The 25,270-nt window shown below is 53.3% G+C and overlaps 2 protein-coding genes across 4 annotated transcripts in view; one reads left to right on the top strand and one right to left on the bottom strand.

Moving 5' to 3' along the window:
* Nucleotides 1-4,055: 4,055 nt before the first annotated feature.
* MGST3 (microsomal glutathione S-transferase 3) lies at nucleotides 4,056-25,239 on the bottom strand. 2 transcript variants are annotated; one of them, XM_080647293.1, is made up of 6 exons: nucleotides 24,824-25,239; nucleotides 7,570-7,693; nucleotides 6,643-6,716; nucleotides 6,104-6,161; nucleotides 4,969-5,041; nucleotides 4,056-4,305 (listed from the first exon to the last, which is right to left on the bottom strand). In XM_080647293.1, the coding sequence occupies exons 2-6, from the start codon at nucleotides 7,684-7,686 to the stop codon at nucleotides 4,169-4,171; spliced, it is 459 nt and encodes a 152-aa protein (XP_080503419.1). In that variant the 5' UTR covers nucleotides 7,687-7,693; nucleotides 24,824-25,239; the 3' UTR covers nucleotides 4,056-4,168. The 2 variants fall into 2 exon arrangements, with proteins under 2 accessions (XP_080503419.1, XP_080503420.1); XM_080647294.1 differs by lacking the exon at nucleotides 24,824-25,239 and adding an exon at nucleotides 24,140-24,527.
* The window catches only part of RXRG (retinoid X receptor gamma), a 159,127-nt gene continuing 154,524 nt past the window's right edge, over nucleotides 20,668-25,270 (top strand). The window contains exon 1 of one of the 2 annotated variants that reach the window (XM_080647292.1): nucleotides 20,668-20,770. The gene's annotated coding sequence lies outside the window, so the exon portion shown is untranslated. Of the gene's footprint in view, nucleotides 20,771-23,879; nucleotides 24,266-25,270 lie in introns of those variants that run through there. The other variant, XM_080647288.1, reaches the window with a different exon arrangement.

The raw sequence follows: 25,270 nt of genomic DNA, 5'->3' as shown, positions 1-25,270 counted from the left end.
GCATTTTTAAATTTTTTTTTTAAATATATTTTATTGATTTTTTACAGAGAGGAAGGGAGAGGGATAGAGAGCTAGAAACATCGATGAGAGAGAAACATCGATCAGCTGCCTCCTGCACACCTCCCACTGGGGATGTGCCCGCAACCAATGTACATGCCCTTGACCGGAATCGAACCCGGGACCCTTCAGTCCGCAGGCCGACGCTCTATCCACTGAGCCAAACCGGTTTCGGCAGCATTTTTAAATTTTTAAGGAGAAAATAAGTAGAAGCATTTTTAAATTTTTAAGGAGAAAATAAGTAGAAGCATTTTTAAATTTCTTAAGTAGAAAATAGAAAATAGAATATAGAAAATAAGATAGATACAGATTAAGTGGAAAACTAGAAGTAGAAGATAGTACAGGTAGAATTTTGGAAATTTGTTTGCTCATAGGCACTGGACCTCATGGGGTTTTGCGGGTTCAGTTAAGGTGTGGAATTTATGAGGGTTGCAACCCAGGGAGGTTTGGGCAGGGGCAGCCAAGCTTACCTATAGTTCACAGATAGAGGTAGAAAATAAGTAGAAATAAGCGGTAGAAAGTAAGCGGTAGAAATAAGCAGTAGAAATAAGTGATAGAAATAGGAGCTAGAAATAGGTAGAAAATAAAATAAAGTAGAAAATAGGAGATAGTTGGGAACTGTAAAAACAAAGGATGGAAATCCTGGTCAGCAGGATGCTTAAAGCCAAGCCAGGACATTTTGTTAAGGACTGTAAAGCAAAAAATGGAAGTCAAAAAGGCTACGGAGAGTGGAAACAAGCAGCCTGGACTGTGCCCCAGATGCAGGAGAGGAGAGCATTGGGTGAATGAATGCCGCTCCAGGACTGATATTAATGATACTCCAATACCTCCTAGGCAGGGAAACTTCAAGCGGGCCAGCCCCGGGCCCACCAGGTAGAGGGGACTGTATTCTCGACCCTACTGCAGCCTTTCCAGCCAACTCAGTCCCAAAGCCAACTGTCCAAGCAGCCTGATCCTCAGAATCCAGAGGGAGCAGCACAGCTGATTTGGGTGCCAGAGCGGGATGTGCGTTGCCACAGGGAACCCAGAGAGGCTCCTTGTCCCTCCGTTCAAAAGACTGAGAGTTGCGGTGCGGAAGAAGAAGATAACGAAGGCCACATGCAAGGGATCGAGATGCCAACATGGGGTCAGCTGAAGAAGCTAATAACTGAAGCCCAGCAAATGGCAGAAAAGCAAGGAGTGGAAGCCACTCCTTCAGCCATGTTTATGGCTATGTTAGCAATGGTGAGCTGCCAGTCTTCTGTAAAGTCTTGTGCAGCCAAATCTAAGGACTCTGAGTAAGATATCCTGAAAATGTTAACATGTCTGAAGTTTGGTTTTTCTCTTATTGCTGTTTTGCAAAACTCTAGCTATGAAGAAAACAATGCCAATGCTCTTGATGTTTAAGTTTTAAAATGTAAACATGTCTGTAGTTTGGGTTTTGCATTGGCATTGTTTTATTATTAATTAATAGTCAGAGCTTTGTCCTTAATGTTTAAGTTTTACTTCCATTATGGTAGTTTAAAAATAAAAGAAGGGCAAGATGTAGGGAGCGGTTATAGGGTTAAGCCTCGGACTGACCTGCTGGCAAAGCTGCAAACAAGTCCCAGCTTAGAGGGCACAGCCCTCTAAGCATAATTAAGCTTGACCTTATCACACTCCCTAGATCCTTCCTGGGTAGCTAATGGGCTGTGGGAGGTGCAGCAAGTGCTGCCAAAACAAGTGAAACTCACAAGAACCTTGTAACTATGGTGACCACTACCTTATTTACCTCTGGCTATAAAATAAAGGCCCAGCTTGCCACCATCTGGATCTGTTCTGTGGTCTCAGCCAGGCACAGAAGATCCACCTAGACCCAGCTTATTCTCTTTGTCTGTCGTTTCTTCATCCTTCGCTGGCCCTCCCTCAGGCTTGCCGAACCCCTGGCTGTGCTGGCTCGGCACACCTGTGCCCAGGCCTTCTGCCTGCCTCACCCTCTCCCACCCACCCCCCAAGTAGCGGAAGGGGCCCCCACCAGTGCCCGTCTCTCCAGGACAATTCCTGACTAACAAAACCCGGACAGACAAAAACACACACACCCTAGCTTATCACAAATTCTTAACTGTATTACCTTTCATTAGAGATAGGATCCAACCCTCTCCCTTCACCATCACCATCCTGCCGTGAGGTCATTATAATGTAAAAGGATCCACGTCCAGCTTTGTGGAAACTCTGCCTGCTCTGCACTGGGGAGCGTTTCTCATAGACTCGGCCTGGAGAGCGCGCGGATTGCCCAGCCTCACCAAACACCGGTGCTCGGGGTCCTGTGGCCGAGCAGAGCGTCCTACCCCCAAATGCCTCCTGGATGGAAATGCATGGATTTTACTCAGGGCGGGGGTCCATCCAGGCTCTAGCCCTCACAGCTACTGAGCACCTGGAATTTGTTTTATTAAATCTTATCAATTTGACTGTAAATGGCCCCATGTGGCTGCCAGATCGGACGGCACAGGCCTGGACACCTGACTTCTGTTGATATATTCGTTCCTGGAGCAGCCACCTCCTTCTGCCCATTGCACCGTCTCTAAATCCACCAAAACCTCGAGGTTGTCCTCGTTCAGTCGCCCAGTGTTTCCTTCCCCGTTTGCACCGATGAAATCCAGTCTTTGCATCCAAATATGGGTGCTCACCTTCCCCTCCGTGAAGTTTCACCTTCTTCCATGTGCTCTGTTATTTCAGCTTGTAAGCAATAAAAGCAATCTTCAGTAGAGATTTTTATTTTACTTGTTAAATGGCTTTCTCATTTTATTGATTATGATTGATAATATTTTGTTATTAATCCTCACCCGAGCATATTTTTCTATTGATTTTTTTTTTTAGAAAGAGTGGAAAGAAGAGACAGAGAGAAACATCGATGTGAGAGAGACACATGAATTGGTTGCCTCCTGCACACCATCCCAACCAGGCTGGGGAACCTGCAACCGAGGTACATGTCCTTGACCAGAACCGAACCTGGGACCCTTCAGTCCACAGGCTGATGCTCTATCTGCTGAGCCAAACATGCTAGGGTGATGATGATGATGATTTTAATCCTCACCTGAGGACATGCTTAGAGAGAGGGAGGGAGAGAGAGAAACATCTATTGGTTGCCTTCTGTACTCAACCTAGCTTCGTGCCCTGACTGGGAATCGGACCATCAAACCCTCAGTGCACAGGACGATTCTCAACCACATGAGCCACTCTGCCTGGCCTTCAGTAGAATTTGAAGAATCCTCATTGTTATCCTACGTAGTTGTAATCTCAGATCCTAACCAGAACCTAACTGTCTTGACCGTGTGATCATTAAGCTCTCTGTGTCCCACCATGTACAGCACGGACCCTGAAAACGGGCACCTCTTCAACTGCACCCTTCCTCTCTGAGCCCAGTTTTCACAGCTGCCACCGTAATCAGACATTTCCCACCCCCCACCCTAAGGCAGCCCCGCTGGCAGGGAGCAAGGGGCAGGGGGCAGGGTGGCAGCAGGGGGCAGGGGAAAGGGCAGGGGGCAGGGTGCCAGCAGGGGGCAAGGGGCAGGGGGCAGGGGATAGGGTGCCAGCAGGGGACAGGGGGCAAGGGCAGGGTGCCAGCAGGGGGCAGGGGAAAGGGCAGGGGGCAGGGTGCCAGCAGGGGGCAGGGTGGCAGCAGGGGGCAGGGGAAAGGGCAGGGGGCAGGGTGCCAGCAGGGGGCAAGGGGCAGGGGGCAGGGGATAGGGTGCCAGCAGGGGACAGGGGGCAAGGGCAGGGTGCCAGCAGGGGGCAGGGGGTAGGGTGCCAGCAGGGGACAGGGGGCAAGGGCAGGGGGCAGGGTGCCAGCAGGGGGCAGGGGATAGGGTGCCAGCAGGGGACAGGGGGCAAGGGCAGGGGGCAGGGTGCCAGCAGGGGGCAAGGGGCAGGGGATAGGGTGCAGCAGGGGAAAGGGTGCCAGCAGGGGGCAGGGGGCAGGAGTAGGAGCAGGCCGCTTATTTACATAAAGACTTAACAGGAAATAAGTCACAGAGTCAGGGTTTCTTAGGAGGCTGGTGCCAGATAAATTTTATTATATTTAGAAAAAAAAAGTAACTGGAAATAAAAGTAAGACATTCAAAATGAATGAGAGTTTTTAACACCCTACCCACCCTTAATGGCAGCATTTGGACCCAGCGCCCAAGCCGGTTTTAACCCAACCGAGGTGCTGGAAGGCAGAGCACACAGTGGTGCCCATCAAGCCGAGGAGGGCGATGGAGCCCAAGGCTCCCCTGCTCCGTTTGCTGGGCTCTGGAGGAGAAGGAAGAGAGGGAGAGAGGAAGAGAAGGCGTTACGGGCAGCTCCACAGGCACGGCCGTCAGCGTCGGCGAGCCCTTCCCTCCAGGCGCAGACCGCCTGGCCAGAGGCCAGCCCACCTTTCGCAACGCCATGCCGACAGGGCTGCTTGGACCTCAGACAGTTACAGGACAATCGTGGGAACTGCGAGGCCCGGACCTGGGCGTGCCTCCCCCTTCTTTAAAGATTGTAAGGGCAGCAGAAACGCTTTCCCCTCCGTCTGTCGGCCCCCAGTCGCGAGGAGCAGGGCCTGGAGCCACACTGCCTGGCTCCGAGTCCTGGCCTATAGATTCCACCTAGTAGCTCTGTGACGTAGAGAGAGCCTTAATCTTTCCAAGCCTCAGTTTCCCCATCTGTGAAAGAAGATGCTATCATCTACATTACAGAATTGCCAGAAGTTTTGAAATAGCGAGATGCAAAGTTCTTAGAGCAGCAATGGGCACAGAAAATGCCCGATAAAGGTAAGTTTTGTTACTATTCAAAGGTGAGTAAAAAGCAAGACGGGAACAGACCTTTCACCTAAACCTCCAGCTCCACCCCCTTTCCTTAGAGTCCTGCTAAGAAGGGAACGGCCTCAGATTTGCCCTTTGCTGCCCTGGCGGGAGCGGGTGCCCTTACCTCCCGTGTAGTAGCCATAGGCATAGAGAACTCGTCCCACGATCCAGGCCAAGCCCAAGCCGGAAACGACTCGCTAAAATAAAGAGTGGGGGAGGGGAAGTCAGTGTTTGCATTCAAGGAATAGGCAGAGCTGCAATGACATCTAGGGTTGACTGTGCAATGTTTTAGCAAAAAGCTAATCATGTCACTCGTGTCACGAGCTGCAGATGTGCTGTTCTGGCAGCTGGTGCGGACCAGAGGCTGCGGAGGACACTTTCTGACCAAGGCGGGGCCAAAAGGCACGTAATCGGGCTCAGGAAACCTGCTTGATTTACAAGGTAGAGGGCAGACCAACCCCACGGTCCACAGGGCTGCAGTGGCCTGCGAGGCCCATCCACCCGCTAACGGACCACGTCATACACTCAGGTGCTACAGGTCAGGTCCCTGAGACCAGGCGTCGGCTGGTTGGTTCACCGCCGTAACCTGAGGCAATCAGTGAGTGTTTGTTGCAAGAATGAATGAGTACGCAAAGTAAAACACGCATGGACTTGAGCCTAATAGAGTCAGGCCTGGGTTCAAATTCTGACTCTTCTATCCTGTAGCTAATTGACTTTGAGAAGGTTACACAGTATCCATGATGTTTCCCCTCATCTGTGAAAAAACAAACAAACCCACAAGGGGAAAATCTGCCTACTTTAAAGAACTCCGTTAACACAGACAATAGGGTGGTGAAGGTCTGGGGCAGGCTCGGGGGTGGGCGGAAGAGGGTCAATGGGGAAAAAAGGGGACATAGCTAATACTTTCAACAATAAAGATTCAAAACACACCACAGTTCTGCCCAGCCGGGTGTGGCTCGTGGCTGAGCATTGACCCAGGAACCAAGAAGTCACCAGCTCGATTCCCGGTCAGGGCACAGGCCCAGGTTGTGGGCTCCACCCCAGGAGGGGGCGTGCAGGAGGCAGCCGATCAACGATCCTCTCCCATCATTGATGTTCCTATCTCTCTCTCCCTCTCCCTTCCTCTCTGAAATCAATAAGAATCTATTTAGAAAACCAACAACACAAAAACTCTGTTAGAAGTAACTGATTGAAATTCTTTAAATAAATACACAGAGGAAATACATCGGATCCCAGACGACACCCCGGGAACAACTCACCGGGTGGTACACACCCCCAACAGCGAGGAAAAATAAGAAGGGAGGGTACACTTCCAACCTGCAAGAGACAGAAAGACACTTCTGAAAAGTGCCCTGTGTACGCGGAGGCGCTCTTCCTAAACGCTGACGGAGGGAGACCGGCCACCGCCCGCCTGGGTCAGAGGGGACGAGGAACAGGAGCAGGGCGCCGTCTGACCAGCCGCGAGGGGCTCTGTGACTCGGGTGGGTTTCCTTGCAGAGCACGGGCCCTCACTCCCTGGGCTGGGGGACTCAGTATCACCTAGAGCAGCGGCTACACCTCCTGCAGGGGGTGCGGCACGGGAGACCGCCTTGGAGGGGTCACCCAGGACGCCACCATCCTAGCACTCTTCATTGTGCTTACTGTCCAACCTGCTCACTTACAGGTTTTTAAATGATACTTTCAGTGAGTGCCCACGATCGCCACCGTCGCTCTTACAGACAGGGCGCACAGGCCGGATGCCGGACAGAGGCCCCCCCCACCCACCGCCGCGGCGTCTGTGCCGAGGGCCCACACTCACGTGTTCTGGTGGGCTCGCTGGATGCAGTTGAAGAGGTGCCCGTTTTCAGGGTCCGTGCTGTACATGATGGGGTACTGTGGACACAGAGGGCTTGCTGATCAGACGTTCAAGACAGTTAACACGAACCTGGGCGCTAATCTATCCCAAGCTTCTGTGTCGGCTTAACTATGTGCAGTGACCAGGGCTGGGTTCTCAGAGGCAGGGTCACTCAGGCTGTTAATACCCAGGGATAAGGGAGGGGGCAGCTGTGCCACAGCCATCGCTGCCGGGTGTCTGACACATTGCAGACACCACGGGGAAACACCCTTCCCACAGCCTCCGAGGGCCCCGACAGGGGCAGCGGAAACAGAGGAGAGAGTGACGGGCACTCTATTAAAGCAAAGCAAAGAAACTAGGTATGGGCACTTAGAAGCAGCTCGAGTTCGGAGTCTAATGATGAGTCACTAAGCAGAAAGACACCTAGAACCGCTCCCAGGCCAACGGCAGCAGCCACCCCTCTGGACCAGCCAGAAGGGGCAGCAGCCATCCCTCTGGACCAGCAGAAGGAACGGGGATCAGGTGGCCCCGCTGCTGGTCCGGCGGCTCAGGCCAGTGCACGGCAGCACCACGCACACTCTGCGTGGAAACGGGACAGTGGCCTGGGGGTGCCACGCCAGGAAACAGCACTGCCTTTGAACCCTCCGCAGAAACATGCCCCTTCCTGGCGAGCAGCTCCGGCCCAGCAGGCTGTCCCCTGCCAGCCCACCTGGCCTTTCTGCAGGAGACGTGAAACCAGCCCCGCAGCGCCCGCGTTTCCTGCCTTCTTCCTGCTGGGAAGGTGCAGCCTTTCTACAAGGTCCAGTAGACGCTGCCGCCACTGACCACTCGCCTCGCCTCCCGCTCCAGGACAGAAACAAGTTCTCGCCCAGACCATGTGTGCCCACTCACCTCCACCTTGTACTTCTTGCGGGCCTTGGCGACGTTGACGGCGAGATGCGCCACCATGATGAAGCTGGCGGCCCCGGTCAGGACCACGAACCCGTACTCCTTGGAGAGGACGGCCATCTCGGCTCTGCAGGGAAATGGCAGGGACACCAGCCTGTGGCGTGCGCGGCAGGAGCAACGCACACCTGCAGGCCACAGGGGCGTGGTGATGCCTGGAAGAGGTGGCTGGAGACACCGCTGTATTCATGCTCAGAACTTAAAACTATAAGGATGAACGTTCACAGACCGTCCTCGACATTATCGTCCATTCTCCCTCGTGCTGGGTTCTCCATCAACACGACATTAGGAGCCGTGTCCAACCTCTGAGCTGCTCGCGAGGGCCGCCACCCGCCCGTCTCCAGGATGGACCTGGGGGAAGGGCTGTCTCCATGCGTCAGCACCAGCGTCACTCCTGGCCACACCTCCTGGCCATTCAGGGTGGCCACGGAGGGCGAGGAGACGGGCTGCCCTCTCAGCTTGCTCCCCCGCTTCTCTTCTAGAACGAGCCATTTCCAAAGTGTGGAAAATCAGCTCAGTAGTTATTAGAACAAAAATATGGGCTGGATTCTGAGAATCTCTTTGGAAACGAACGGCGGAGCTCCCAGTCTGCCCCACATCCTTGGGCCGCCAGGCCATTTAAAGGAAGCGGTCTCTGACCCAAAACAGTGAAACCAGCACATTTGGTTTAGGTCAAAGTTTGCAAGTCTAGAGTTGGCTTCGAGACCCAAAGCTTTGGACAGGGCGCCGGGCTCCCGGGCAGATGGGCACACCGTGTGCCTGGGCCGCACCTTCAGCTCATGGTCACGCTCCCCAAGCCCACCAGCGCCAGGCTACACCTGAGGCAGGGAGGCGCCGCGAGGAGGGCAGAGCCAAGACCAGGGAGGCCTGAGAGTCCCTCCCCTGCCCCCGAGCGGCCAGGCCAGCACTGGCTCTGGTGCTTAGTCCTGGACCTCTGTTCTTCCCACTTGCAAGGACTCGGGTAGGAGAAGCAGGTGGCGGACTAAGGGCCTCTCGAGCAGGTGTTTCTACTGCAGGCAACGAGCCCTCAGAATTAGGTGCTCAGAAACCTACAGTTAGAATTGAGCATGTATGACTGGCTCCTCTTCCAGAGCAGAAATGCAGTCTGGGAGTTAGACCCTGGGCCGCCACTCCCCTGGCGCTTTGCTAAGGCCACGGTGGTGGTTGCAAAGGGCTGCAGTCAGCGGGCATGGGAGTCCTGCCCTCCCCGAGGCTCCCCCTGCAGGAGCCGCAGACACCTGGTCAGGTGCAGGAGCAAAGCACCCAGCCAGGGAGGCGTCCTGCTCCCTTGCCAGGGCGGCCGGCACTCCCCGTGGCTGGGATTCTGCCAACCCAGAGCCAAGCTCCGCTGGGGTCGCCGCTAAGCTCCCAGGAGGGAGTCTGGCCGAGCACTGACTGTGTGCTTAGAGATAGATCCCTGTGGGATCGATGCCACCCCGGGTGCTTTCAGGAACGACCCCCTCCAACTGAGGTAATGCTTGCCACCTGGCACAGTCCTGGAGTCCAGCATGCACCATCCATGTTACAGTGCCTTCCCCTCAGACCACCCAGCGAAACCATGGGGGCAGCTGGCTGTCTGGCTCCTTGGGCAGGAGGTCAGAACCCAGGAAAGCAGGCACCGCCGCTGCTGAAAACAAATGCAGGGACTGAGTCACGCGAAGGCTCGTCCTTTAAGGAGGGAACAGCTTAGCTCCCTCAGGGTGCAAAAACCTTAATCATTTGCTGAATTCTTTTTTCCTAGGAATCCAGGGCAAAGAGAGGGGACGTTTCCACGCCTTAGAGATCGGCCTTGGTGGTTCAGGCCAGGTGCGTGCTGGGATGGGAGGCAGCTCAGTTCCCAGTGGCCACACCCAGCAGCCCCAGCCGCACCCACGCCCTGCCAGCCCGGGCCAGCAGATAGCTCGGGGCAGAGCTCCCGAAGCTGATAAGTGGCCCGGAGGCCCGGGCTGGTGAAAGCACTGCTGTGGGTGGCATGCCACTGCTCTGTGTCACCAGCAACCCTTCCTTCCACCCACTCAACACGATAAGGCCGGGCGGAGACTCTGCCTTCTCCGGGTGCTGGACACACAGCCCGTCCAAGAGTCTGTTCGCAGCTCAGCTTCACGGCGGTGAGGAATACTTTGCAACTTGTTTGTTAATCATCTTACAGTGTTTAAGGTTATACATTAAAGTTTACAATTTGTATAAATAAGAGTGCATTTAGGTACATACAGGGTGAGACAAAAGTAGGTTTACAGCTATTGGTATGGAAAATGATACAATAATTAATGAATAATAATACAAGAATAAACAATGTTTCTCGGACTCACAACTGTAATCCTACTTTGTGCTGCCCTGTGTCTGGGAGGATCTGGTCTGTGCATCAAACGTCGGGGGAGGGGCAAGGTGTAGTCACCCCGAACAGCCTGCGATAGGCTGGCAATACTCCTGCATTATTCTTACTTTTCGGCTCATTCGTTCCACTGGGAATCTGTTTGGTTCAAAGACATCACCTCAGGCTGGAGAAACCAAGATGGCGGCATAGGTAAGCACTTAAACTGCTGCCTCGCACAACAATTTAAAAACTACAACTAAAAGATATAACGGACACCATCCAGAACCACAGGAAAGCTGGCTGAGTGAAAATTCTGCAACTAGAAGGAAAGAGAAAAGCTCACAGAGAACTGGAGGTACAGCAAAGGGTCTTTGTGCGCGCAGAGAGGAAGGGCGGCTGAGAGCCTGGCTGACTTTCTCTGGCTGAAGGGAGAAGGAAGCCCCCGACCGCACTGAACCCCAGTTCTGACTGCACTGAACCCCAGTTCTGGGTGAGCCCCTGGGGACCCATGCTCTTACGGGGGGAGTCTGGACTCTTGGGCGGAGACTCCGGAGCCGGGGAAGGCAGAGGTCTGAAGGAGCACGCGTGCCAGTGCACACAAAGGCTGCGGAGGTTGCCACAGGCTTTCCCTAGTAGAAGGGAGTCAGAGTCTCCTGACTGCACTGGGCCCCAGTTCTGACTGCACTGAACCCCGGTTCCAGGCGAGCCCCTGGGGACCCACGCTCTTGTGGGGGGAGTCTGGACTCTTGGGCGGAGACTCGGGAGCTGGGGAAGGCAGAGGTCTACGCGTTCGTGCAAGGGCAAGGCTGACGGGAAGCCAAGACTGTCTGCTCCGCCCTGAGACTCCACCCCATCCAAGCTGAGCACAGAGGCTATTGCAATTTGGCAAGTCTAATCCTATAAGGCTGTCTCCAGCACTGAACTTCCAGCGTAGACACAGCTGATCCTCACAGCCAACTGGCCTGGAGGTCAATTCCTCCCAGTGATACCAACAACAATCAAGACTTAATAACAACAAGGCTGTACACACAGTCCACAAAGGGGTGCACCAAGAGTGTCCACCTCAGGTTAACTGGGGAGGCTGACCCACTGGGCCATATAGGAAACCTAGCACACAAATCTACCCTACCAACTCAGGGAAGCAGTGAAAATGCGGCGTCAAAGAAACAGATCACAAACAAAAGAAATGGAGGAAAACAAACGACTGGATATAGAATTCAAAACCACGGTTATAAGGCTTTTCAAGAATATCCTAGAAAAGGCCGATAAATATAACGAGACCCTCGAAGATATGAAAAAGGACCAACTAGAAATTAAACATACACTGACTGAAATAAAAAATATTATACAGAGACCCAAAAACAGACTAGAGGAACACAAGAATCAAGTCAAAGAATTGAAATACAAAGAAGCAAAAAACACTCAACAGAAAAAGCAAAAAGAAAAAAAAAATCCAAAAAGTTGAAGATAGTGTAAGAAGACTCTGGGACAACTTCAAGCGTACCAACATCAGAATTATGGGGGTGCCAGAAGAAGAGGGAGAGCAAGATACTGAAAACCTATTTGAAGAAATAATGACAGAAAACTTCCCCCACCTGGTGAAAGAAATAGACTTACAAGTCCAGGAAGCGCACAGAACCCCAAACAAAAGGAATCCAAAGAGGACCACACCAAGACACATCATAATTAAAATGCCAAGAGCAAAAGACAAAGAGAGAATATTAAAAGCAGCAAGAGAAAAACAGTTAATTACCTACAAGGGAGCACCCATACGACTGTCAGCTGATTTCTCAACAGAAACTATGCAGGCCAGACGGGAGTGGCAAGAAATTTTCAATGTGATGAATAGCAAGAACCTACAACCAAGATTACTCTACCCAGCAAAGCTATCATTCAGAATTGAAGGACAGATAAAGAGCTTCACAGATAAGAAAAAGCTAAAGGAGTTCATCACCACCAAACCAGTATTATATGAAATTCTGAAAGGTATTCTTAAAGAAGAGGAAGAAGAAAAAAGTAAAGATAAAAATTATGAACAACAAATACATATCTATCAACAAGTGAACCTAAAAATCAAGTGAATTAAAAACCTGAGGAACAGAATAATCTGGTGAATATAATAGAATCAGGGGCATAGAAAGGGAGTGGACTGATAATTCTCAGGGGGAAAGGGGTATGGGGGGGTTCAGGAAGAGACTGGACAAAAATCATACACCTATGGATGAGGACAGTGGCGGTGGGGGGGGCGGTAAGGGCAGAAGGTGGGGTGGGAACCGGGTGGAGGGGAGCTCTATGGGGGGGAAAAGGAGAAACAATTGTAATAATCTGAATAAAGATTTATTTTAAAAAAATTAAAAATAAAATAAAATTTTTTAATCACAAAAAATAAATTAAAAAACAAAAAAACCCAAAAAAACAAAAAAACAAAAAAAACCAAACAAAGACATCACCTCAGCTCTACTTGAAATTGCAAACCCAGACCCGGTACACATATCCAAGCCAAAAGGATTAAATGGATAACGCACCCATAAAACACACTGCTGGACAACCATTAAAAATGGCCCTGACCAGTTTGGCTCAGGCAGGGGTCCTCAAACTTTTTAAACAGGGGGCCAGTTCACTGTCCCTCAGACCGTTGGAGGGCCGGACTATAGTTTAAAAAAAAAACTATGAACAAATTCCTATGCGCACTGCGGGCCTGGGACGAGTCGGCTGCTAAGCAGGACAGGCAGCGGCACCCGGTGGGCCGGATAAATGTCCTGGGCGGGCCGCATGTGGTCTGTGGGCCGTAGTTTGAGGACACCTGGGATAGAGCATCGGCCTGCGGACTGAAGGATCCCAGGTTCGATTCCGGTCAAGAACATGTACCTTGGTTGCAGGCACATCCCCAGTGGGGGGTGTGCAGGAGGCAGCTGATTGATGTTTCTCTCTCATCAATGTTTCTAGCTCTCTATCCCTCTCCCTTCCTCTCTGTAAAAAAAAAAAAAAAAAAGTCAATAAAACATATTTAAAAAAAAGTGGCTAATGTCGAAACAGGGTTCATTTTTAGCATGTTAGGTGAAAAAAATAATGTGTATATGCAGTATAGTCTTAGTTTTCTCAATAATAGAAGAAAATATAAAAATTTCTAGTGGCTGATTTATATATTTTCATTTGCATTTTTCAATAATTTCTGAAAGGAGCAAACATATACCCAAAAACTTATATAAAAATGGCCTGACAGACCTAGCCAGTTTGGCAGTGGATAGAGCGTTGGCCTGCAGACCAAAGGGTCCTGGGTTCGATTCCGGTTAAGAGCATGTACCTCGGTTGTAGGCTCCTCCCTGGCCCGGGCCCTGGTTGGGGCACTTGCGGCAGGCAGCCAACCGATGTGTTTCTCTCACATCGGTGTCTTTCCCTCTCTCTTCTACTCTCCCTAAAAATCAATAGAAAAATATCCTCGGGGGGGATTAAAAAATAATAATCTTAAGAATGGCCTGACAGTGATGGGTGATGAAGAGATAGGAGCAGGTCGGACCTGTGGCATGAGTCCTGACCCCTGCCCTTCCCGGGTGGTCATGGGGGGGCTCTGTAGTGAGGACATTGCTGGGCTGAGTGTCTGAGTCAGAGCCTGGCTCTCACACTTCCTCTCTGTGTCCTGGGAAAATTAGCATATTTCAGCAGCCTGCTTCCCTACCTGCTAAATGGAGGTCATAATGTACCTACCCACCTCTGTGGTTGTGAGGTTAAGTGCAGGTGGTACAGCTTGTAACCCCAGCCCAGATGCTTGACACTTAGCAAGTGCTTAATAAATGCTGTACATCGAGTTATGTTATACATGCTGATGTTCTGTTGACTGTCTTTGCCCTGATCTCTATACTAATAAAAGGGTAATATGCTAATTAGACTGGACATCTTCTGGACAAAGCCATAGTGGCAGGGCACCGACACAGAGGTGGTTAGGGCTGATCAGGCTGGCAGGGGAGAGCAGTTAGGGGCGATCAGGCTGGCAGGGGAGGGCAGTTAGGGGGCGATCAGGCTGGCAGGGGAGGGCCATTAGGGGTGATCAGGCCAGCAGGGGAGGGCAGTTGGGGGCGATCAGGCTGGCAGGGGAGCAGTTAGGGGGCGATCTGGCTGGCAGGCAGAGGTGGTTAGGAGTGATCAGGTCAGCAGTTAGGAGCCAGCGGTCCCGGATTGGAGAGGGTGCAGGCCGGACTGAGGGACCCCCTTCCCCCGTGCATTAATTTCATGCACCGGGCCTCTAGTATAATAATAAAAGTGTAATATGCTAATTAGACAGGACGTCCTTCCAGACGAAGCCAAGGCTGCAAGGGAAGCCTGGGTCCCGGGTGCCAGAGGGAAGCAGGCAAATCAGTAAGCAGATACCCAATTCCAGATTTCCCCCTTCACAGCCGTGATCAGAAACTGGGTACAAAAAGCCCCACAGAAACGAAACTGAGTGGGCTGGGGCAGGGCAGGAACGGTACTCGCAGAGGCGTGGGCTCCCAGCTGACTCCTGGCAGACTGGAGAGGAGGCAAAGCGGTTCGGCCGCGAGGAGGTTAAGTTGAAAGTTTAAAGGAACTTGAATCATTCCATCCAGTTTTTGCTTTTTAATTAGACAAATTCTGTCATTGGTTTAAGAGAAGAGACCCCTTGGGAAGTGTTTCCACTCCTGGCCGACTTGGCGTTGTTTATGACTCGCCTCCTGGGGGCACACCGTGGAGGAGAGGCGTGGCAGCGCTGAGCTGCGCTGGGTTCACACAGCTCGGTGACCCCGGGGCCATGGATGAGTGCTTGGAACACCATCTCTTCTGTGCAGCCGGCGAGAAGACAGGTGTGCAGGAGGCTTTTCAGAAAGCTACAAGGCGGCACTGCAAAGCCTCAGCCCTGGCACGCTCACACGCTCAGCCCTGGGAGGCTGGTCTCAGCCCTGCAGATCCGCTCGGCTCCGGGCCTGAGTGAGCCACCACGTCCAGGCATCTGGCTCAGGTTCCACCCTCCTGCTCCTGTCTACTTAGATTCCAAAGGGGAGTTTGTTTCCTGGCGTGGATAGTGTGCTGAGTCTAAGAGCATGGAATTCCTTTATTCAACCACGACATACAGAGCACTACTGTATGCCAGGCACTGTTAGGTGTGGGGATACAGCGTGAGCAAGATGGGGTCCCTGCCTGCAAGGCACTGCTGTTCTCGAGATGATGAAAGACGAACAACAAACACACAGAACTCAACTGAGAGTGGCCTCCGCCGTGGAGGGCAGGGCCTGGCTACTCTCTCAGGATGCCGTGGGCCTCTGCCGTGGGCCTCTGCCGTGGCAGCTGCGCCGAGTGAGGAAGAAACAGCCGCACAACGTCCTGGGGAAAGAACAGCAAGTGCAAACGCCCTGAGGCACAGCTGGCAAGTTCAAGGTCAGAACGGTGGCCGGTGTGGCGAATGGTGGGAATCATAGATGAGGTTAGAGGGGATGGTCCAGATTACGAGAGAGACCTTACAGGCAGGGAACAGGCAACTCTTCTTGCTTCTCCCTCCAGGGACTCAGATGAGAGGCGCCATGGAGGAAAAGCTGGGAGGGTTGATGAGGAAGCACCACTCCCCTAAGGGACGGTGTGACCAGCGATGTGAGCCGTCACTGACTCTCGTGTAGGAAGGGCCCAGAACAGCATAGACCCTGGCGGCAGGGAAGACGACGTTCTGATGGGAAGAAGTGGCCCTGGGAGCAGACTGAGTGCTCTTGGCTTCGGCGACGGGACCCCTGATGGAGCTTCAGGGGAAGGGTGGAAGGTGGGAGGCAGTCCTGCCTCCTAAGTTGGCTCATGGCCAATCCTGCCAACAGGGCCCCATGCCTGTCCTGCCCCTTCCCAGGAAGCCTCTGCCTGTGTGTGTTCGCACACCTGCCTCACGCTGACCAGCGAGCCAGTTAGACATCGATTCCGGTTAAGAGCATGTACCTCGGTTGCAGGCTCCTCCCTGGCCCGGACCCTGTTTGGGGCACTTGCGGGAGGCAGCCAACCGATGTGTTTGGACACTGACAAAGACACCCGGCCCACAGCTCCAAGTGCACTCGCCCTCCTAGGACAGACGGGTCTCCCACGTATATTTTTTATAGTAATTTGCACGTCGACAAAACCTCAGCGGAGGCTGCTGTTCTCTGTTCTAGGCCGTGGTTCACCTGCAGGGTTCGCTGCAACACGCCCTGCTCTGGAGTTTCTGGCCCAGTGGGTCCCAGGGGGCCTGGGAGTCTGCCTTTGTAACACGTGCCTCGGCGAGGCTGGGGATGCGGTCGAGACCACCGTTTAGGAAGTTTCCGGACGTGTTGATATTGTCCAATTCCAACCCACAGGCATGGTCCCGCCTCCGTCCTCGGGGCTCCGAGGAACCTCGCCCTGCAGCACCCCCAAGCTCCAGGGGCTGAGGAGCCAGAGGTGGTTTGCAGAGCGAGCTCCGTCCAGCGCCCAGTGGCCCTGCACACTTACTCGTGAAGGGCGTGCCCACCGCAGACCGGTTCCTTCAGTCAGCTCCAGGACGCGGGCTCGGAACCAAACAGGTGGGCCAGAGCTCAGGACCTGCTGGGACTGCCTCCTCAGCCTCAGCGGCAACAGCCGCTCATTCCCAGCTCTCTCCATGGTCACAGTCACTCACCGGTCAGATGTCCCCCTCATCAAATCAGTCAGAGCAGAAGGCTTTTCACCTTCAAAAGTGATGCTCCTCATGCTCCGGGAGGACCTGAGTCAGCCACTTTCAGACCATGGATCAGGGGTACCTGACGTTCTCTTTTTTAAATATGTATTTTTATTGATTTGAGAGAGGAAGGGAGAGAGCGATAGAAACATCAATGATGAGAGGGAATCACTGATCAGCTGCCTCCTGCACGCCCCCCACTGGGGATTGAGCCCGTAACCTGGGCATATGCCCTTGACTGGAATCAAACCCGGGACCCTTCAGTCCGTAGACCGGAATCGAACCTGGGACCCTTCAGTCTGTAGACCGGAATCGAACCCGGGACCCTTCAGTCCGTAGACCGGAATCGAACCCGGGACCCTTCAGTCTGTAGGCCGACGCTCTGTCCACTGAGGCAAACCGGCTAGGGAAGGGGTTCCTGACATGCTGAACATCGGCACCATGACTTCAATGAAAGGGCTACTTGAGGACCCACGGGCCCTCCAACTACTCCTGATGAATCTTCATCCCCGAGGGCAGGAATGGCAACATGGGAAACGGCCTCAGCCTCCACCCTGCATACCTGCTGCCAGACCGGTACCACCGAGTGCTTCTTGCACGCCAGGAGCGTGATAGTTTATGCACATTAACACTCAGTCCCACAACGACCCTGCGTGGGAGTCACTGTCATCATCCCGTGTGCAGGTGAGGAACTGAGGCGAGAGGAGGTCGTAAGCTGCCTCAGACCCACGGCGAGCGAGTGCAGAACGGGGTCTGAGCTCGGGCAGAGGGGCCTGCGTCCTGCTCGGCGCTGCCACACAGGCTGCGGGGCCCCCTCCACTAAGCTCCCCTCGGGGGCAGTGCCGGAGCGACACCGGGCTCCCCCAGGACAGCCAGGGCACAGAGCCAGGCGGGGGAACATGTGCACAGGACCACGAACTCTGCGAAGACAGACGAGGTCTTCCTTTCCGACCCGCTGCCCTGTGCTTCTTTCCTCGCTAGGGTGTCGGTCGGACGGTCAGGGCTGCTGGAAGTGGCAGGAAGAGGGTCCTCCGTCCCTCATTAAACAGGCGTCAGTGGTGGGTGTTTCACAGGCGCCCCGTGGTGACCACGGTAAGGAACCCAATTGTTTCTGTCGTTTTTAAAACAGCAACACCTGGTTTGTGACTTTCTGATTTATTTATGGAAGTATTTATCACCAGCCAAACACGATTTTTTGAGGATATACCAGGTTGGGGGGAGGAAACTGGGAAGAGTGCTTGGAAGCAGTGGGGGGTGGGTGGGGGGAGCTGCAGGAAAGCCTGGCCGAGGTGGGCTTCCAGGGAGGTAGGAGCACAAGGGTGCCCTGGTGACCCCCGGGCCTGGAGGTCTGTGGGCCAGGTCTGGGGGTTGGGACATCTCTTCCGTGCAGCCGGCGAGAAGACGCAGGTGGCTTTCCAGAAAGCTGCAAGGCGGCACTGCAAAGCCTCACTCCGGTGCGGTCACACTCAGCCCTGGGAGGGCTGCTCTCAGCCCTGCAGATGCGCTCGGCTCCAGGGCCCCAGGGCCCGAGTGAGCCACACGCAGCCCCACATCTGGCTCAGGTCCTGCCTCCAGGACCTGTGCTGACATTTTCCCGGAAGCCTCACCAGCCCTGCCCTGCTGTTCCCGTCCTGGCCCCACGCATCTTATCTCACTGGGCCAGGGTTCCTTCAGCTACACAGGCGTCAGCCGATACCCCTGGGGCTCGGCCTTCCTGGGCTCCCCTGTCCTGGGCTCCCCTGTCCTGGGCTCCCCTGTCCTGGGCTCCCCTCTCCTGGGTTCCCCTCTCCTGGGGTCCCCTGTCCTGGGCTCCCCTGTCCTGGGCTCCCCTCTCCTGGGTTCCCCTCTCCTGGGCTCCCCTCTCCTGGGTTCCCCTCTCCTGGGCTCGGCCCTCCTGCACCACGGACTGAGGCCACTGCCAGCAGTTCCTCGGGCAGCCACCACCACATGGAGCAAAGGTGGGCTTTCTGGACCCGGCACTTGCCTCGAATAAGCGATGACTTCTGTGCCGTGGGAGTTACAACGTATCTTTTACTGACGTAAAATCAGTCAGATGTTTCAAGGGAGAGAGGATTCCCCCTTTCAGCTCCCTCTGCCTTCAAACAAACAAACAAACACGAGGCAGCGTGGACAGTGGTACATCCGCATGTAAGCGTGTCCTCAGATCAGACTGCAGTCTGTCACTGGTGTCTTGTTTATGCACCAGGAGTGGGACGATCACACAGCACTCAGACGCACCGGGATCCTTTCCCCAGCGAGTCACGAGAACCCTGACTTGGCTGCCTGCGCTTTGAGTCCAGCCTTCCTCACACAGGCTCCTTCTCTCCCACGGCAGCGCAGACACCATTTTCCTGAGACTGCCGTGAGGATGCCAGCATGTTGTGCTGGGCCCACCTCGCCTGCCTGAAGCGCCCTGGGCGGCTGCCCAGCCTCGGCTCTGCCCCCAGGTGGGTGTGCATAGGCACAGGCCTCCGGCAGCCCCAGCAGCACAGCTGGCCCTCCTGACACGTGTGGAGCTTGAGGGAGAGACTGGGGAGCCCGGAGGAGAGCATCAAAGAGCAATTCCATTCCCATGAAGAGAGAGGGGAAAGGCAATCCCCGATTTCTGTGGGTCCAGCTATACCTCCAGATGCTGGGTCTGTCACTTCTGCGTTACACACACCATGGCACCTATGTGCTTGCCAGCATTTCCAATGACAACCAGACTTGAGAAAGAGCACGTGGACATTTAAGAGAAGGAATAATAACCGAGTGAGGATGCAAACCTCTTTACCACAGCTGCACATTTAAGAGAAGGAATAATAACCGAGTGAGGATGCAAACCTCTTTGCCACAGCTGCACGGGTCTTCAGCAGACAGTTCTCCGAGGGGTGAAAATGACATGCTGGTTGAAGAGTCATTGTTTCTCTGATTACTGACTCACGTGAGGCCAGCGGGATAGGGCACAAAGTGGGGCTGTCCCAGCACCCTGATTCTTCAATTCCTCATCAGGAGGACGGAAGATCTGTCCTTTTTAGAGATAACGGTGCCATAGTCCAAATATATTCAGCTTTATAGTTAAACTATAAAGGTAGGGTCCCTAGGCCTGGGCAGTGATCAGGGCTGATCGGGGGCCTTCTGGCTGCTGGCCGGGACCTTCCTTCATTCTGCGCCACTCCCTGGTGGTAAGCACATGTCATAGCAAGCAATCAAACTCCCGGTCTCCTGGTTGAACTCCCGAGGGGACACTTTGCATATTAGCCTTTTATATATATAGACTAGAGGTCCGGTGCACAAAATTCATGCGGGGGGGGGGGGTGCTCGGCCTGGCCTCCAGGACCCCTTGCAATCTGGGACCCCTCAGGGAATGTCTGACTGCCAGTTTAGGCCCGATCCCACAGGGATCCCCAATCCTGCGGGATTGGGCCTAAACTGGCAGTCGGACATCCCTCTCGCAATCCGGGACCGCTGGCTCCTAACCGCTCGTCTACCTTCCTGCCTCATCACCCCTAACCACTCTGCCTGCCTGCCTGGTGGCCCCTAACTGCTCGCCTGCCTGCCTGATCACCCCTAATAACTCTGCCTGCCTGATCACCCCTAACCACTCGCCTGCCTGCCTGATCGCTCCTGCCTGCCTGATGGCTCCTAACCACTTGACTGCCTGCCTAATTGCCCCTAACCACACTTGCCTGCCTGTCTGATCACCCCTAACTGCTCACCTGCCTGCCTGATCGCCCCTAACCACTCACCTGCCTGCCTGATTGCCCCTAACTGCCTCTGCCTGAGTCCCTGCCACTGCAGCTTTGTCCGGAATGATGTCTGGAAGGTCATTCATCTGACCATTCTAATTAGCATATTACTCTTTTATTCGTATAGATAGCCACCACTTGGCCATATATATATTCAAGTGTCACATGTTTTAATCCCAGCACTTTGGAGAACTGAGTTCATTCCTGCACTAGGGGTCCCTTGACCTCCCTTCCCATACTTGTCCCCTACGCTACAATGTAGCCGGCCACCTCATGACTCCGGAGGAAAGTATCAGCAGAAGCCACAACTCCGGGATGACTCACCATGGAGTCCTCAGCGCCTTCCACCGCCCTGCGCACAGCCCCGGGCTCCCCGCAGTGACACCGCACAGAGGGAAGTTCTCGGAAATCCCAGGCAGAACCCTAAAGGAAGATTCCGCCAAGGCAGAGGCAGGAAATGCCCCAAGATGCGCAAGTCTGCCGGATCCTGGTCGGTGCGTCTGCACTGAGTGTTAAGAGCAGACGCGCTCTACCTGCCGCCTTCTCTCTGGAGGTGACTGTGAAAGGCACACAGGAGCCCAAATGGAACTGAACCCCCAGGAAAAGCTGCTAATTGAGCTTCAGGAATCTAAGAATAGTAGGTTTGTAATGAGACGGGACAGATCCTAGGTCCCTTTGCCGGTGCGAGGACACTTTCCCAACAGATTCTTAACACAAAAAGCTCCATGGGTGAGAGTCCCTGACTGGTGACACCTCACCTGGAGCCCCGGGTCACACTGGACCACCTGGAGCTCGGCCTCCCAGGTGACAGGCTCCTGGGGCCAGGCTGCAGGAGATGCTCCATGGTCCGAAGGCAGTGACCTCAGAGGCAGGGGAAGAGCAGGGGAAGCCATGGACACAGAAGAAGGGAAAAATCTCAACAATTGCTTATTTGTTAAAGTCTCTGCCAGACGAACCATTTACCTGCGAGGAGTGCCTGCCTGGTGCCCACCTGCCGCCTTCTTCAGTCCTGCTCATAAGGGCTCCTCCCCGCCCAGCCCTACTAAGCGCCATGCTCCACTGAGGGCACGGCCACTGTGGTGACCCAGACGGAGAAGGCAGAGGATAGTCAAGGAGGGACAGAGCACAGGAGGACCGTGAAACGGGGGGACGGATGGAACGATGGCTGCGGGACAGAAGGTGTGATGTGGGAGAGAACACAGCAAGCACACAGGCAGGGGGGCCGCTGTATTTGTGGGAGAAAGAGAAAGGCCAGCATGTCTGGAGGTGTGATAGAGAAAGGGTGGTTGGAGAAATAAATTATTATCCATACTACTTATTACTAGCACGTGCATCATTTACTGCGTGTCAAGCACTGTTCTAAGGAGTTCACCACTATTAACTCATTAAACCCCTCAGAGCATTCCTAGGATATATTATAACTTCCATTTTTGCAGAAGAGGAAACAGCATCAGAGAGGTTAGGTCATCTGCCCAAGGTCACACAGCTGTCACAGAGACTGCCTGGCTTCACACAGGTTGGAGCCACATCTGACCTCTTTTGAAACTTGTCCACTTCCTCAGACTCTCTCCTTATTCGCAAGAATAGAAAGCTAATAATTAACTCTAAATCTGTGACTGATTAAAGCCTGAGATCTTTCTAATTGGAAGAAAGAAAAAACCTTGGAAAAGGTCCAAAAAGGAAGTTAAAAAAAAAAAAAAGCATGCCGGCACTACAATATGGCAAACGAGGAGAGATTACAGAACGGGAAAACGTCCTCCGGTCTTTCAGGCATTCAGGTTCACAAGGGGTAAGGCAGCCCAGAAATTGGCACTTCGTTTTTATTTTTATTTTTTTTAGGGCCTTCCAGTAAAAGCTGGAAGAACTGCTGGACAAATTCAAAAAGAGCTGTAAGCACTGGCACTTCGTTTTTATAACATGATTTGCCATGTAACCTGTCCCTTAACTGGCATTACACAGGAACCGAGGGTCATAGGGAAACAAAACCCTGATTTCCAGAAGAGGAAAAAGAGATCTCGAATGAGTCACACTGAACCACTTGGATTTTCCATCACAAGAAACGCGGGCCGACAGCAGTTAATTCTGCAGAGTCCCCTCTAGGGTACCAGCCATTCTGAATGAAGGAACCACCTGGGCTGCTGGCTCCTGCCCAGGACAGGGGTCTAACTCTCCATACCTGTCTGTACCAATCGTTCACATTTCTTAGGCTGGAGAAATAAAATATCACTTATTTTAAAAAGTGTACTAAGGCACCAAAACATTAGGACCCAAGTTCCAGTTAGTAAACAGGCCAACTCTGGAAAGAGCTCAGAGGGGGCCGTGCAATTCCAAATGCTGAAATCCTTCCAGGGATTTGCAAATGTATCGGGAAGGCAGTACAACTGTCCTGTCTCCTCAATGCTTTTCTCCTCACAAAGAGAGTTAGGTAGACACTGTAAGAGACAGTGCAGCAAACACAGGAATTCTATTTTACACAGCAGCCACCTACCTCATATCTGCTAAATTCTTCTTTTTCAGGAGGATGGTATACTTAAAAGGAGTATTAATCCATTGCAAAAACTGTAGCAACATATTCTGTTAAACAACTATTGCTTAAAATATGCGAAATGAGCCCTAGCCAGTTTGGCTCAGTGGATAGAGTGTCAGCCTGCGGACTGAAGGGTCCTGGGTTCGATTCTGGTCAAGGGCACATGCCTGAGTTATGGGCTCAATCCCTAGTAGGGGGCATGCAGGAGGCAGCCAATCAATGATTCTTATCATTGATGTTTCTAGCTCTCTCTCTCTCTCTCTCTCACTTCCTCTCTGAAATCAATAAAAATATATTTTTAAAATGATTCCTGGTCAGATGTGGTGGGCAATGGTGTTCTGAATATGGATTCAGAATATTTAAATGCAAATATAGGGATCAGTCTATTTAAATGCAGCTAGCTGTGCAGTAGGCACTAACTAAATTACTTTTTGACAGATTGACTTGCCATTCGTTTCATTCCAGATTGGTCCAGGATCCAGGGGCTTTTCAGCATTTCTCTGGATAACGGAGAAAGCTCTTCTCTCACGTCTGCTCAGTCTATTTGCTGTCCTCCAATTAGGAGGTTCCTTTCAGGACTGTCTCCTTGGAGAGCTAGGCCAGCAGGAGGACTTCTAAACGGGGGTGTGGGAGTGTGGGGGGGGGTGGGGAGACTACCCTTCTGCGCTTTGTGAGTGCAGCTTCTGTGGCTGGCCCTGTCTCCACCAGTGCATCTGTTTTATATAGTAACGGGTTCAGGGGTGAAAATGATGCTTGACAGAGTTTTCTATTTTTGTAACATTGTGTCAGGAGGAAGCTAAACAGAACTTCTTCCCAGGGGTGAAAAATATTTATTTGGATTTAGATGTTAGTTGTATTTAACTTCATTACATTTAACTCCTAGGAGGAAAAACATTCTTGATCCCTCTACTCAGATGCTAGTGAACTACACTGAACCAAGTTCACTGAACTGAATCCATTGAACTAAGTAAAACATAGCCTGTAACTCTGACCAATACCCTTGGGTCCCTCCCAGCACTGGGGGCTCCTCCGGAGGCACAGAGGAAGCTAAACGCGGGGTTCTCGGCCGCCTGACCACACCTAGGTCCCCGGCACATCTGCAGAGCAGTCAGTGGCCTTCATCCAGGAATCCGCTTCTCCAGTTTAGGGACTGAAGGCCCAGCCCCACCCTCTTGGCTCTGCTTTCCCTTGACCTCCCTTCCCACACTTGTCCCCTACGCTACAATGTAGCCGGCCACCTCATGACTCCGGAGGAAAGTATCAGCAGAAGCCACAACTCCGGGATGACTCACCATGGAGTGCTCAGCGCCTTCCACCGCCCTGCGCACAGCCCCGGGCTCCCCGCAGTGACACCGCACAGAGGGAAGTTCTCGGAAATCCCAGGCAGAACCCTAAAGGAAGATTCCGCCAAGGCAGAGGTAGGAAATACCCCTCTTAAAGGCTCCAATGCAAACCGACAAACGTTTCTGTGGGGCAGGAGGAAAACAAACACGATTCCCCGGGGGCTCCCGGAAGGTCCCTAGCAACACAGCCACAGCCGCAGCGGGCGCAGCGCTGCAGGGTCGTTTAAAACCCGGTGTTACCGGTGGGCCTGCCCTGACCACTGCTCCGCAGTGCCCGCACGCCTATTCTCCGCATGAGAGCTGCAGCTGGCAAGGCCGGGCGCACAGTCCGGGGACTGGAGGAGAGGGAAGGAAGGGACTTGGAAGGGTTGACCTTGAGAATCTCTCTGAGTTGCAGATGGCGCGGCAGGGGCCAGCTGAGACGCTGCAAACCACTCCATCCTGGGGAGGATGCAGGGCAGGTGGAGGGCGAAGGGGATGGAAAGGTAGAAAGAAAGCTGCACACAGTAAGGGGGAAAGAGAGCGAGTCTCTATTCAGCTCGGGTTGGCAGAGATATGGGTGGTGCCCAGCGCAGGAGCTGAAGTGCCCCCAAGGGCCGGCGCGCCTCGCTGCCCGCAGGTGCGTGCACTTACCTGGATCACCTCTGAAGGGCTGGTGCAGACCGAAGCTGCCAAGCGCAGTGTGGGTGAAGTGACCAGGCCTCGGGCAGGGCGTGGCGTGGCTCGAGAAGGCCCCGCCCCGCCATAGGCCCCGCCCCCGGAAATGCTAGGCCACGCCCCCAAAGCCAGGCTCCCAGCGCCGCGATTCCTCTGAGTGCCAACTCCAGGCTCCTGGTTGTGAGCCAGAGACTGAAATTTCTTCCTCCTCACGGTTGCCTACTAATTTAACCCTTCCATTCCAAACTTTATTTATTTAGTCCCTTCAGCCTTCCTAAAGTGACCCAACCAGCTCATGCTTCCTGGATTGGGTTTGCAGAACGGTCGCACGTTGGCAATTTGTCCCCAGCACAGCCACCGTAGCTGGCGTCTAAGCACTTAGTGGCGGGTGAGGCGCAGGCTTGTACTGCGCATGCGCCGTAG

Source organism: Plecotus auritus, assembly GCF_963455305.1.
Source record: "Plecotus auritus genome assembly, chromosome: 12".
In the NCBI taxonomy this organism is placed as follows: domain Eukaryota; kingdom Metazoa; phylum Chordata; class Mammalia; order Chiroptera; family Vespertilionidae; genus Plecotus; species Plecotus auritus.
This window is presented reverse-complemented; position numbering and strand designations above follow the sequence as displayed.

Coding starts and splice junctions, on each gene's coding strand:
- MGST3 (XM_080647293.1), bottom strand. CDS start 7,686: ATGGCCGTCCTCTCCAAGGAGTACGGGTTCGTGGTCCTGACCGGGGCC. Junction 6,162..6,642: donor CAGCGAGCCCACCAGAACAC/GTGAGTGTGGGC, acceptor TGTCTCTTGCAG/GTTGGAAGTGTACCCTCCCT. Junction 4,306..4,968: donor CTATGGCTACTACACGGGAG/GTAAGGGCACCC, acceptor CTTCTCCTCCAG/AGCCCAGCAAACGGAGCAGG.